This window comes from Clinocottus analis, unplaced genomic scaffold (genome assembly GCF_023055335.1).
Source record: "Clinocottus analis isolate CAN_PGR_092001 unplaced genomic scaffold, fCliAna1.0.p SCAF_5, whole genome shotgun sequence".
Lineage (NCBI taxonomy): Eukaryota > Metazoa > Chordata > Actinopteri > Perciformes > Cottidae > Clinocottus > Clinocottus analis.
In genome coordinates this window covers 10,083,350-10,098,431 of record NW_027176207.1, presented here as the reverse complement: position 1 = coordinate 10,098,431, position 15,082 = coordinate 10,083,350, and the positions used below count along the sequence as shown (strand labels likewise).

At 41.4% G+C, this 15,082-nt stretch overlaps 1 protein-coding gene across 3 annotated transcripts; it reads right to left on the bottom strand.

Annotated features, from left to right (window-relative positions):
* Positions 1-33: 33 nt before the first annotated feature.
* Positions 34-14,722, bottom strand: LOC137802155 (clustered mitochondria protein homolog). 3 transcript variants are annotated; one of them, XM_068599774.1, is made up of 30 exons: positions 14,458-14,722; positions 14,133-14,203; positions 12,520-13,874; positions 11,864-12,021; positions 11,594-11,765; positions 10,792-10,932; positions 10,573-10,703; positions 10,305-10,459; positions 9,527-9,652; positions 9,147-9,294; positions 8,943-9,035; positions 8,557-8,775; positions 7,599-7,774; positions 7,181-7,489; positions 6,964-7,073; positions 6,019-6,120; positions 5,826-5,926; positions 5,525-5,677; positions 4,996-5,058; positions 4,648-4,895; positions 4,437-4,521; positions 3,681-3,834; positions 3,029-3,168; positions 2,823-2,903; positions 2,571-2,696; positions 1,961-2,082; positions 1,650-1,743; positions 1,419-1,550; positions 1,259-1,332; positions 34-1,173 (listed from the first exon to the last, which is right to left on the bottom strand). In XM_068599774.1, exons 3-30 carry the CDS (start codon positions 13,829-13,831, stop codon positions 1,095-1,097), a joined length of 5,004 nt encoding a protein of 1,667 aa, XP_068455875.1. In that variant the 5' UTR covers positions 13,832-13,874; positions 14,133-14,203; positions 14,458-14,722; the 3' UTR covers positions 34-1,094. The 3 variants fall into 3 exon arrangements, with proteins under 3 accessions (XP_068455875.1, XP_068455877.1, XP_068455876.1); XM_068599776.1 differs by lacking the exon at positions 1,419-1,550; XM_068599775.1 differs by lacking the exon at positions 14,133-14,203.
* Positions 14,723-15,082: the final 360 nt, after the last annotated feature.

The window sequence follows — 15,082 nt, the reverse complement described above, 5'->3', positions numbered from 1 at the left end:
ATTAAAGGGAACATACATCGTAAATGTGCTTTTCAGGATGTTTTTTTTTATTGTTATGTACAGCCACGTTTTAATTTGAGCATTTTTTTTATTGTCAACAAGTTTCTCACTGCAATGAGCAGCAAAGGGACGACCTGTAAAATGTCTGTAAAAGTTAAAATGTCTTTAATTTGAGACAAATCATTAAGCTCCATTGATGGTGAATATTGGAATAACTCCCAGGAAACTATAACAAAACTGTCAACGCATTTTACATGTACTATCTTGGTACATTAACATATTTTAGTTGTAAACCATGTGTATCAAAATAGAACTTATTTGGGGTAATATCTTAAATGAAATTCACTAATCGCACAATTAGTCAGTAATTTGGTGCCAGTGGACAAACTCAACAAAATGTAACTTGACAACAATGCATGTCAAGTGTAATGCTCTCATTTACCATTAATACGACTTGTTCTTGTAGAATGAAGCTATACGATGCTCAGAAGTGTATTTATCTACAGTCACCTGGATAATGACAACATGGATTAAATGATAATAGACAGCTAATACACATCCAAAACTATTCGCGATTAATTTAGGAACATTATGTTGTAAGAAGTGTCCATGGCACAATTGTGAAACCCAGTGGACAAACAGGGGACTGCAAGATTACGGTGTCATTTCAAAATCTAAGAAATTGGAATACACTGTTGCTGTGTTGCAGTACAAGTAGTCTTAACATACTGTGGTTGTCTATTCATCTAGCAGTATAATTTAATTTGGTGTGGAGGGTTTATACATTTGTCTGATAAAAGGAAAATAGTTTCCATATGATATTCATACATGAATCCCAAATACTGTATTGCAACAGCTGAGTCCTAAGATTCTTCTTTCCTTCACAGACAACAGCAGAACAAACTCCTCCTCCAATGTGCTGCATCTGTTTGTGTCTTGGCTTTGTTCAATGTACAATAAACTTGTTAACACCATCAATTTGCCAGGTTTCCAATTGCCATTGTTACTCATTGTCCGCAGCCATTTTCACGAGTCTGAGTAAACAGATGCTTTAGTCCCTTTGGTCCATATTTCAGAGTAGTTGTCTGCAGTTCTTAAGTCTTTTTCCAGCTGTCCCATTGAACTTTTTCATTTCCTTCCGTTTCAGTATTGAGGTCTTCACATTCTTTTGCACTACAGAGAAAGATGTAATAGGTGAGATGCACATTACCACCAATGGTTATTTTTGATTCCATAAGTGGGATTTTTCAGTGTTCACCTGAGATTAATGGAATTGATTCCACATGTCAGGTTGAGCTGCTGAAGTATTGCGGGAAAGCTGGATGTGGCAAACTAGAGAGAAACACAGATTAAATCTATTATCACATAACCGGATATGCTTGCATTCATGTGTTTGTGTCCAACAAAACTGCACAAACCCTTGAAGGTGGAACACAGGCAGGTGTGTTACTGTAGATGTGGTTGATGGCTTTCTGAAGAACCACAGCCTGCTGAGTGAGGCTCTTTAGGTACTCTGAGCTTTCCTTTGTACTGTCATGGTTCTCCCCGACCTCCATGTGTCCAACAAATAAGTCTCTCAGTTAAAATAATGAGTACATGACATACATATAATAACATAAACCATGGCATTCTAGCAGTTTAAAGCATACCTGGCTTTTATATATTGATAAAGCCTCTTTCTCATGTTGCAGAGCTGATCGAAACTCTCCTTTAATCTCGTATACAGTGGCAAGCAGATGATGGCTGCACAGAAGATAGATCGAGACATGCAGTGAAGTAATGAAACTTTGATATGAAGAAAACTAAGGAAAGGAACAGTATATGAATAGAACAATCACAGAAACCAGTATGTTATAGCATGTTTAATGTTATCAGATTGCCTGTAATTGTTATCTGTTGCAATCTTTCCATCAGCTTCTGAAGTAAGAAAACAGAGGAACGGGACCACCACTTGTCTTACCTTTGTGCATGTTTCAGGGAAGTAGCACCGTGGTATTTTGAAGTTGACGTTAAGGCATTCTTTAGGAACTTCAAGGAAAGCTCATACTCCGTCAGGCCATGAAGCACTAGACCCAGCATACTCTAATGTAGCGGAGCACAACAGGGACATTAACAGAAGCATTGCCTGTTTCTGAAACTTTCTCAGGGTTGCGTTCAGTGTTTTCTTTATTATGTGGCATGGTTTGCCATTGCCAGTTTTGTTTCCCATTATCTTATCCACCTAAAGTTCTTATTTGTAAAAATAATTCACGTTGAATCCTGATCCAACTCTTTGATCGTCTTATAAGTCTCCCTGAAGTACTTGAAATGGTTTTCTTGTGCATATTTTTATTTTATTTTATTTTTCACCTTTGGCAGTAATTATATTATTGAATTTAAAAAAATGTGTACCTATTGAAGTCAGTGTAAAATTATAATTTGCTCCTTCCTAACTAATGTTGGTGCATTTTTTTAATAATAAGGATTTGAGTAGCCACTTTATCTTGGGTTAGTATAGATAGCCATTCATTTTTCTGCTAAATAAAGTAGAAAGAAATAGAGCAACACTTTGCAGGTGAGGTCCCACTTACATCCAGCAATGCGACTTGTGGATGGTCTTCTCCACTCACAAGCAAGGTGAGGTACCGTGCGCGATACAGAAGCTGAAGGGAGGTCGAATGCCGGCCGCCAGCAAAGCAGTACAGGGCCAAGTAAGTCTGAATCACACATAGGAGAATGCTTCCATGTGAAGTCACAAGTGAAATATGACAGAGTTAAGTAAGGTGTTTGTAAAAGAACAACTGGGTTAACATGTTATGAACCAACAAGGTTCAGGAACTCACGTAGTCTTGTATGGTCTGTGGATGGTCGATACCTTGTATTCTCTCACTACTCATCACAGCCTTTTCCTGGTGGCTGAGGGCCTGTGAGACACAAAGAAATGAGGGAAGCATTACTTTATGAAAGCTCACAAATTGGTGTGTGCCATGATGCAGAAGTCTGAACCACGCTAAGCTCATGGTAGGAATGAATTGAAATGCACATTTACATCTGCATACTCCCCCAGGATGTAGCAGGTCCGTCCCAGGAGACGCAGGCACATGCACACGTCTTCGTGCAGGACGCCACATACGCCGCTGAACAGAGTCAGGGCCCGGCTGATTAATTCATGGCCATCTTTGAGAAGCCCTGAAATCAAACATAAAATATTATTGATGAGCCTTGAATGGACAAAAAGATGAAGTACATCAAGTCCTGATGTTTGTCAATTTAAGTATTTACTAGGGAATTTTAAAATATTTTTTCACCCATCCCTAAACATGATTTTAAAATGTAAAAAAACAAACACCCATTAATTCACAGTTATTCCACAATGTCCATATATGTTGTAAGTTGTGTACCGACAGTGCTCTCAAACCGTAGACCACTTAAATGTAAAATGTTGTTAAGTTTACCTCCTGCATGAAAAACATGACCTCATGAGTTTTTATTAAGTATGACATTTTTGCCAAGTGTGTGCAGGTGTTGTACGCTAAATAATGATTGCTGGTAATGATATATTTTGTGCTGTGATAGTTTTCCATATGGGCCCTTCAGTTAATGGTAAGTCACTTGAAGTGCCCAAACAAGGCCACTATTCTTCCCTAAATGTTAACGTATACGTGCTGCATTTAATGTGTATGTTTTTGTATCTGTCTCACCCTGCTGTACTGCCACCTGTGCGTGTTGCACAAGCCGTGTGGCGTCTGTTGCTGTAGGTTTGAGGTGTTTGACCACAGGGAACATGTTGACAACATCTTCCTCAGCAAACACTGGCCTGTGTCGTGACTCAAACACATATTCTCTCAGCTGCACCTGAATACAGAGAAAAGGGACGAATGAAAACAGCTGTATTTCAAAGCTTTATTAGATAACATTGCGTTTGGGCTGCCCAAAGTCAATGCTGGAGATACTTTCATTTTTGTAAGGGCTTGTTGGACTCTAGCTAACACAGAAGCATTATGCAAGTTCTCTACTTGTGTTCCCACACCTGCTTTATTAAGCATCAAATAAAAGCAAATATTTTTTTCTCTGTGAGTTTGACAAGAAAAAAACACCTGAGCTTTTCCAGCAGATTCCACAATTGCAGCCATTATTGGTGAGCCCAGTTTTAGATTTAATAAAAGGCCATATATGATTATTAATGACAATTCAGACAAGTGGAAAGAAAATATCCAAAATACATTTAGATTTCTTCTAAATGTGTCTGAAGTTAGCATTAGATAATGCCATTAACATTTCAGAAAACTTAAAAAATAATGGTCTTAATGGAAGGATGTTTCATGGTGATAATTATTAGTTATCTGTTTTACTATATTCACCTAGTGTGTCCCTTACACACACACTCCCTTAACACAGACAGACTTGATTAAAATTTCGTCGGTAAATATATTGTGAAGAGGCGCAAGATGTCTGACCTGGATGCCTGTCTTGATGGCCATCTCTCTCAGGAGTGAGATCCTCTGCAGGCCGTGCTTTTTTATTACTTCATCTATATTTTCACTGGACACAGAGAGGATGGCAGGGTAAAATCCTGTTGTACATATCCAACCACACACACACACACACACACACACACACACACACACACACACACACACACACACACACACACACACACACACACACCTGTCTATCGTGTAGTGGTAATAATCTCCGGCCTCAGTCCTGATCCGGCCCCACAGCTCGCTGGGGGTCAGCCTCGCCCACACGCTGTCTGTCAACAAGGCGACTCGACTCCCGTTGCTCCGTCGCCGTCGGCTCCTGCGGCGAGAGAGGAGCTCATCCGAGCAGAAGTCTGCGAAGCAGGAGGAGGAGCTCAGAAGGCAGTTTAGGAAGTGACTGACAGCAGCTGAGAAAGCTGCAGGTTCCACGTCCTGAGAGAAAATAACATATATGTGGATATTAGAAAATGTACAATAGATTGCAAAATGCTATTTTAATATTGTACTTATTGACATTATTTGAGCACTCCACCTGTAGATACGTCCTGAAGATGTGTTTTGCACTTCTGATGATGACCTCACTGATAGAAATTCTCTGTGAGGGAACATTTGATCAGTTATGTGATCCAGAGGATTTTAGCATCCTGACAGGTAGATGGCATCCTTTATTTTGTAGTGTTTCTTTCATATTATATGAAACATAAAGTTGTATTCAATTCTATCTTATTATGAAGGACAGCAATCTGAGATAACTATAGAACTTTAGAAATGAAATGTTTGAGTTTAAGATTGAGTTGAGATGGAACGGTGAGACCGTCGTCTTGCTGGCTGTGGACATCAAGAGTCAAGGACAGGAAAAACAATCGTGCATTTCATAATAAAAATAACAATATCTTCAGTACATCCTCATCTTCTGCCTGGAACTAAATGTAGAGATCTGCCACTCATGTCAGGCCATACTTATCTGACAAAAATATGAAAGGGATGCAGTGAAATCAATCTAAAAGCAATAGGTGACTTTACATACCGGTATTAAGGGTAATAATAGCTGTAGCAAGTACCTGTATGTGGCTGAGTCTTCCTTTGTCCTCCACGCTGTCCAGCTCCCTCAGTAGGGTGCACAGGTACCGCACGTTCACACCCCGCTGATGTAGCACTGAGGTCAGGGTCGCTCCATCCATTGGCACTGCTGAGTGGTCAAGACAGTCCTTCAGCTACCACACACACACAAACACACACACACACACACACACACACACACACACACACACACACACAAACAGAAGTATATTATAGATATTATGTTGGACTTCATGCACATGACACGTCTGAACTTTTTTTTTTGCTCCACACACAACTCACCACTGCCGGAATCTGATTGGACAGTAGAAAAGCAGCCGCATCCCACAACAACTGCCTCTGCCTCTGAACCTCCTCAACACACTCAGAGGGGAAACAAACACCTGCAGCAAAGACACACAGTTCAATCTGATGGTTTTCTAAACTTTATAAACATGACCGTATGTGCGTGTCTGCGCACAAATGTGTTCAATACCCGGAGAGCAAACATCAGGGTTGAAGCGGATGTCGAAGCAGGAGTCACTCACTGATCCAACAGCCTTGCAGGCTTTCATTATCACGTTTCTTCTCTGAAATTCTTGAAAAGTAACACATGGATGCATTAATAATCGACACACAATTAATCTATCCTCACCCCTTTCCTTGGCTTCAATCATGAGTTAACAATGCATATTTAGAAGATCTATAACTGTGATGTCTTACTTAAGTAAAAGTAGGAAAACGATAGGGTAAGAACACTCAATTAAAGGCGAAAGCACTGCATTCAAAAATATTTACTTAAGTACAACAATAATATTATTCCTATTAAAAGCAAAATATACTTGCGGCATGAAAAGTACCTGTGCAGTAGAATGATTATTATATCAAATATTATATAGCCTAAGGAGGAATTGATTTTTAACACTGTTAGTTTAATTTATAACTAGGCATCACATTTTAAGAACTCAACTAAAATGTGTGTGTAAAATCTTGATTTGCTAAATAAATAGTAACTACAGCAGTCAGGAAAATGTAGCGAGGCAAAAAGATTTAAAAAATAAATAAATAAATACTCTGAAGTAAAACATAAGAGCAAATGTACTAAGTTACATTACACCACCGGGGATGAACTTCTGAATTCAGCTGTGAAACCAACATGGATGAGAAGTACTTAGAAAACTGAACATTTCAACATTCATAATTCAAAGTTAACCAAACAAACTCCATCTGCCGATGAAGATCATGTGATGGAATCGAAAGCTCAAGAACAACGACTAAATGGACCTCGTGATGACATTGTTTTCCTGTCATGAATTCACTTCACACGTCTTATTACTGTAAATTCTTTGGTGGGCTAATTTTGTACCTTCTCACTCTGTTTCACAGCATGATTTAACTTCCTGGTAACACAATCTCACTTCATTTAGCTGGTCTTATTCACCTATATCAGCACCAGATGTGGCTTGATCCCCGATTCTCTGTTCCATGGCTTTATTGTGTTCTTCTGTTCGGATGTGATCCTGGGACACTAGCTTGAGATAAAGTTCATACCTGCAACCGAAAACACAGATGTAGAAGGATGAGATGCTTCACTTCCAATGCTCAGTTCATCCTGTTGCATGGCAGCTGCATTCGAGTCCACATCTCCTCTTCCTCACCTGTGCTGGATGAAGGCCTCCATCAGCTCGGGTCTCAGGCTGGCCAGGCTGTGACGGTGTCGCCGCGGGTAACCAAAGATCTGGCACTCCTTCGGCACCTCCCGACTCTCCTCCGTCTCTGAGAACTGGAAGTTGAGGTCAGGCGGGAAGGTTCGGAGGAGGTCCAGAATGTAAGCTCTTCCGTCATTACCCAGAATGCCTTTGGTCTCGATGCCAGAGCAAAGCTCCACTGGGCTGTTGCTGTGGTCGAGCACCTGGTGACGCTGGATTCTTAGTGGTTCACTGGTTTTATCCAAGAGCTCCAGGAACCTGAAGTAATGTTGAGAAAATGAAAGGTTGCATGTTCAAACGTACACATTATGCTCCAAAAATATAAAACACAAAACTATATTGTTTTTTTTTTGTGAGTGTGTTTTACCTCGGGTGAGTAAAAACAGTTTTTCCATAATCATTAGAGCCATAGACAACGGTCTGCTCCTGATTCTTCTCCAGTATCCCAGGAACAATGGTCTGAGTGATAACACGGATGCCCCGATAATCCACCACAGCCGTCCCGAGTGTGTGAAGACCCTCTACGTCTACAGATGCGTACGCCTGGAGCAGATCCACGTATTTATATTTTGATGGCAAGCACATGAATAGATCAGTTTCCTAAACTTTATTTCTTGGTATCAAAATAAAAAAAAATACAAACCATCAAAAACCAATAACCAAGCCCTATCTAGCAATTGTGAAAAAAAAACACATTTGTGCATAAATTAATATTCCTGACCATTTTTACTGCCTTTCACACGTCACCTAATATTATCTATAATAGGTAAGCAAGACGTTTTGAAGAGATATACTGTATAAGTTGTAATAGATGTGTGTTATTGAACCCATATTCACATATTACATATTATATAATTGAGACTAAATTAATACACGTAGGCAGTGTGAACAGGCTCATTCTCATCCTTTTCATTTTTCTCTCATCCGTTAAACAAACAGAATGTATGTTGGCCTTTAGTATTAGATTCAATGATATAAGTAGGCTCCAATGATCAGAACAACACAAACATTTAGGCTCCCTCATATATCGCAGATATGAACGTCAAATAAAACACTATGGAAGAAATATAGCGACCCACCTGTGGGTTGTGACCCGGTGTTTTTTTAATAGTGAATGGATTAGATTACAATCATTATATTTGAAGGTGAATATATAAGATGACTTTTTGTGACTATTGAATATGTTTTCCCCTGTTAAAATCCATGTAATTGTCCCCTCACATAACTACTGAATGTACTACTATGCTGTCTGGAACAAATAGATTAAAGAGTTAATGCATCCCAAATGCTTCACAGCTCATACAGGTATTGCTGTGAGGACCTACCTGTGCTCCTCTCAGGTCACAGACGGCAGCAGCATGAGCAGCAGTGTTGCCCCCTAGTGGGCTGTAGTGCTCAGATATGTCGAACCCGAGGCTGAAGAACAGGTTGTTCCAGATGAACATTTGCATGTGAGGCGCCTCTCCGGGGTTTAACGGCATGACGTTACCGTCGATAACGGCTACAGCACCTCGTGTTGCAGCGGCAACAAAGTCACTGTTTGTCTGGATGGAGGGATTAAAATCTTGGTTAACATTTTCTCTTGCTTGTTTTTAATAAAGAGCAACACAATCTCATCCTAGAGCAGGAAGCCGAAGGAATAATCTCACAAGGGATTCATTAAAACACTGAACAGTGTAGAGGAAGTTAAGGAGGACAAAGAGATCCTCACCTTGAATATGTTCCTCTCTCTGTGCAGGCGCTCCTGAAGGGAGGTCCTAGCAAGTTCCCTGCATCCCTGCAGCTCCTCATTCCAGTCCCGACTCTGTGGTCATAACACACAGCCTACATATCAGCATCAGCATCCCTATCACTGAGCATCAGATGCTCCATGAAACCTGCACGTGCATAGACATGCACATTTTATGTCTGCAACCTGCCCAGCTGTTTGCTCGTCCTGGCCCATGCGACTGGTGTGCGTCTCCTCTGCTCTGACACAGTCGAGGGTGTGGTCTCCGTGACGGGCGATCCAGGTGAACACCTGGAAAGGTGCTGCGATCTGCTCATAAGGGTGTTGCTGGAGTCTGGTTCACAGCAAGTGACAGAGAAAACTATTGTATTAGTACAGTGTGTATGGAAGTGAGGATATCTGTTTTAATTGTTTTCTGTTATTGCCTTGTACCATCAAGGATCAACTCTAGAAATGTAGACGACTTCTCGTACTGTATTTCATCTCCATATATTGATATTACCAGTGTTACACATCACATGATCTTGTTTTAGCATTTAGTTCCAGCTTGATTAGCAACAGCTCACCTCTTCTTCTGCAGGGCACTGAAGGTTTTCCTGAAAGCAGGGCTGACTTGACTCAGCAGCTCAACTAGAGAGTGGCAAAGGATTTTGGGAAGTGCAGGTTTAGGGTTGAAGTTGAAGGTAGTTGACCTGGAGCAGTAAGAGCACAGCACAAGTTGAATCCAGGTACGTATCTACTGTCCTCAGCAAACATTATTGTTGTTGTTAACTGCTCTCTGTGGGCGCTTGTGCTCGAATAAACACTTAAATACAACATGAGAGAGAGAGACTGAGAGTCGACAGCCCTTCTGACAGCTCTGTGAGGCTGTACTTTGGCACAGTAGTGCCTTGAGCTAAATGCTAACATCCTCACAATGACAATGCTAACATGCTGACATTAGGTAGTTAAGCAAGTGTTGGACAAATTGCAACTTTCACCTGAATGAAAATTGAGGTTATCACCAAAGTGATTAGGTTTCATGACGTCTGCACCAAATTTCATGGATATTCATCCAGTAGTAGTCAAGATCAGATACATAGTCTGGAAATCTTGAGAGCCAAAAATATATTTCTCAGGATAAGAGATGACTTTGACCTACTGGTGGCGCCTGAGAAAAGTTACAAGATGCTCAAAATCACTAGGACTCATCTTTCGGGCGCCACAAATGTCTGCATCAAATTTCATGGCAATCAATCCAATTGTTTTTCATATTTCAATCTGGACAAAAGTAGTGGACTGAACGAGTATGTCTAAAAACTCTTCAACTCTCATTGCTCAGCAAACAAATGTCTCAACACTCACTGGTTGAGGTAGAAGCCACGAGTAGAGGATGTAATGTTCAGTTCTTTGTCCTCCATAGTCAGGACATTGAGGTACATTAAGTCCCCATGCATCTTCCTGTTTCCTGGAGGAGGGTTCCAGCTGCTCATGGTCAGAACCCGCAGGCACTGTAATGGCTGTAATGATACTTTTATAAAGTCTCTGTTGCTTACTACAACTTAGTACATGTTTCATTGCATGTTATATATCAAATGAATCATGTTTGCGCTTACAAAATCACATCTCTCACCTTCCAGTCATCTCTGAGTGGATGCAGTGGAGTTAGTGGTCGCTCCTTACATCCAGGGAGGATGTAGTCTGGCGGGCTGCAGTCGGCAGACTCTTTTTCAGATGCTCGCCTGTTCCCCACACTGTCACTGTCTGAAGCGGTGAATATGGAGGTGAAACGTTGAAATGGAAACGCTCAAACTGAATCTGAAGTGAGGAGGTAATATGAGAGTAATATTACCCTTGTCGCCTCTGGTGAAAAAGGTGAGGTAAGAGAGCGAGCTGCAGTTCACTCCGTTGTATGCATCTGCTGGGTCAAGGCTCCTCAGAAGGTCACGAACATGTCTGAGATGAAGACGAGCATCACGCACTGTGTAAGAATCTGCAACGACAACAAGACCAGAGAAGATGCATTTAAAGGGTTTGATTCAGTCTTGCACAAAATAAATGGAGAAAAAAAATATTACTGTGTTGCATTTCACGCAAGAAGAGAAACAAATCAGTACACAAAAACATATTGACAATACAAGACAACCCAGTGCAGTATAAAATTAATCCTGTGGAGAAGATTGTGTGTTATCATAGGATCTAATGATAACAATCAAATTAATATTGATGGCTCTATATGAGCAACATAAGTAAACAAGACCATCAGTGAGAAGATTGGCTATTTCGGTACAGTTATTCTTAATGCTTGTCATGCAGTAACAGTTAGAGTTTTTTTAAAAGGACTATGGTGCTCGTAATCACTACCCCTTTTGTCTACAGGGACCGGCATTTTCATCATGTTTGCACAGCCTCATGAGTCTTTTTTTTGGGTTTAGTTTTGGGACATACAGAGAGAGCATCTGTCTGATGAGAGGTCAACATAGTTCATGCTAGAAAGGGCCTCCATGTGATAACATGTTATGGGTCCACCTGATTTGAGGTCTAATAAAACTGAACTGAAGTCAGATGCTGACAAGGTTGCACTCCAAAGCGAACGACACACTTGTCACAAAAACACAACTTGAAAAGAAGAAATAAAAGGATGAGGCAGTTACCCTCCACCACCTTGATCAGCGCTCCGTCCTGGATGCCCTGGATGGAGCGCAGCTCTGTGAGGCTGTCGAGCGTGATGCCTCTCAGCTGGAAGGAGAAGCAAGTGCAATGGCAGCTGATCTCGTGCTCCATCAGCACCTGGTGCAGCTCGGCTACCAACATCTGGCCTGACACCTGAGAGTGGACGAGAGTTGTATTGGAGGGATTTCAGAAAAAAACTTCTTTAAAAAAGGTATCTTCAAAAGTAAAAAGGAGACAGAGGTTAACAGAACCTGTAGCTCAAATCTTTCTTTTCCAGGAGGTAGAATTCGGACAGTAAAGTCTGTCTCTTGCAAAGCGACTACGTCCCTGATGCTGACTTTGCTTTCATCAGTGTCACACTGCTGTGGCCGATCATCCTCAGGCTTTTCTTCAGTTTGACTTGGAGGCACTGTTGGCAACAGAAGAAACTAAATACAAAGTAATGATGCAAACATGTCAATGCAGGATAAGGTGATAGTTAAATGTTAAAAAAGAAAAAGAAAATCATATACGAAAATGATGGATTTTCGTATATGATTCTAAAGGGAGAATTTGACAAAGAAAAGTGAAACGTCCATCCCTTTAGCGGAAAACTAAAATAGCTTGAATGTAAATACTCACATCGAAACTTGAAAAGTTTGTATTTAAACGTCTAATTGAAGAGGAAATCAATGTGAAAAGGTGAAAAATAGATTATGTTATTTATTTTTTCATTTTCCACCCTCAATATTTAGCTTTTGTCTTTTCACTTGTTCAAATTGTAATTTCTCAATATCAATCCTCATTTCAATACACAATTTAATTGTCCAGCCACAAGCTGCAGGTAGAATGTTTGAATACCACGTTGCACCGTCAAAAACACACTGCAGTGTAAATAAAGCAAACACAATCAAATGAAAGCACTCACCTTTAACATGTGGTGCGGCCACAAACAGCCTGTCGACTAAAAACAAGGCTTGCTTCATCTCGGCCTCTTCCTCCTCCTCATGTGGCGGAGCGGTCTTGTTGTGGTCGTCCTCTTCTTTCTTCACTGGGTCAAGCCACTGAATGTGATCTGCATTTAAATCTGACTGATCTGTGTGGTCCTCAGACAGCTTCATGTTGTTCTTTGTGTGGATGACGTCACAGACCTTTTCATTTACAGTCTGATCTGACTCTACAGGCTTCTGTCCCAACTGTTCAATATTGGGATGACTCTGTTGAGTCAGGTCTACACGACACTCAGCAGGGTCAAAGTTCTCCACAACTTTAGTGTTGTTGATGCTGCATTTTGTTGACTGAATCTCCTTCTGTGACCCGATGTCCTCATCCATATTGTTGTGATGTTCAGTTGGCATCACAGAGGTGCTTTCTGGTTTTGTAACATTCTCATGTATCGCCTTTTGCAACTTAAAGGAATTCCCTTCATCAGTGTTCAACTCCTCTATTAGCTTGGTATTTTGTTTGGTTTCAAATATACACTTTGTTGAATTGGGGGTTATCAGTTCTTTCTGTTCAGCTTTCTTATCTACATCTCTGGAGGCCAGTTTGTTTCTCTTTGTCTGCTTCTCAAAAACGTCCATGTCAGCCCAGATTCCAGAGTCTATCCTTTTCTTTTGTGTCTCTGATGCCATTTTAGTGACAAAGTCTTGAGATGTTTGTGCCTCCAAGAGCACACCCACCTGTCTCGGTGTTTCAAGTTCTACCACAACCATCTCTTTATTACCATCATCTCTTAATGTGTTTACTTCCCTCTCATTACACGCATGTATTTCTGTTGGTGCCTGAACTTCTTCCTGTGACTCTGTCTGAGTCTGCACTCCCATAAAAATCTGTGTCTCCACTTCGGTCTGTGTCTCAACCTCCAAAAACACCCTGTTTCTCCACCTGTTGAAACTCTCTTGTCTTTCATCTCTCGGCTCGTCCACCTTTGCTCCGTCGTCCTCCTCAGACACCAGCAGACAAACCATCGGTTCTACCAGAATCACATCCCCTCCCAGGTTGCTGCTTAGGATGATGTCAGGAAACAGGAAGTGCTCTGGTTCGAGGGAAGGGTTTTTCCCGCCGCCGGAGGAGAGGGTTAACAGATGGTCCTCTATGTCGTCCGGCATGCTGGGCCATTCACATTCACTATCTTCGCTGGATAACAGAGGGGATCTTTCCGCCTCACCGTGGGCCAGTGCATCCTTACACTTGAAGTATTTTGACAGTGTGTGACAGCACTGGACTATGTTTCCCATGGTGCCTTCGTACAAGAAACCGCAATACGACTTTGCAGGTAGCCTATGGAAGAAAACACCACAGTGTTTATACGTAAAAATAAGCAACATTATAAAAAAAAAGTAAAAAGTAGCCAGTGGTTCTACTGAATATAGTGTAGGTTTTGCCTGGCGTTACTATACTTTAAATTTGAAATGCTGATAAATGTAAAACGTGTGTGTGGCATGTGTAAATGCAAGAAGTTAAGAGCCTTGAGTAACACTTCGACAACAGCTGATGACCGAGAGATTATGAAGTGTTCCTGCAGTAGTGTCACCTTACAGAGGAAGGGACGGGAACACCTTGGTGACTAAATCTCATCACATAGATTCTGGAATGATGTTGGATGTATCCTGGAACACAGATGAGAGGGGACGCTCAGGACAATTTACTGAGTATAGTTACAGTTATTTGGCTACATAAAAATGTCTTTATCAAAATAGCAGAATATTCTGATTTGAATGGGAATGAGTTTCGATAAAAGTAACACACCTTATTCAAGCTCATGGGAACAGGGGGAAGCAGAAAGAACGTGCATGTATCTCAAACAATAAAAGAATAACGCAGCGTCAAAATGACATTTGTGTAATCAATCTAGAGACCCTACCAGCCAGAGACGAGAGAGAGAGACAGCCAGTCTGTGTCATCTTATCCAGACTCCTCTGCTGTCATCCTGCTGAAATTAGAGAGCTGAGTTTCCCAGTCTCTCCTCTGCAGCGGGAGGCTCCCCTGTCCTTGCTGTCAAACCACGTTGCACAAATTGTGTGTCTTTCCTGTGTGTCCGCCCTTCATGGATGGAAAGAAGCTGTGCGAGAGGATGCAGGCCCTTGATTCACACACACACACACACACACCCACGTCCACACACTTAGTAGCCTACCCATTCAAATCCAGAAGAGGGCGACCTCTCTGATGTGATGATGTAACTTCCTCTATTCAGACCGGCCCATGCACTCTCTATCAAGCTTGGATGTGTGCACGTGCGAGAGGCGTATAAATAGTGGAGCACAAGCAGGAGGTCTGGCTCCTCTTTATATTTTGAAAACCATACTTAAGTCGCGGCACAGCAAACGTCTCCCCAAACTCAAAGTCCTGGGAACGAGCCTCCAGCAGCTCTTCTCCGGTCCTCTTCACACACTTTCATCCATGAGTGCTTGAACGCAGCTCAGTTGTTGTCATGGCAGCGCTGCAGCAAAAAAAAAATTAACATTCTGAGCACAGTCTCCAAGACA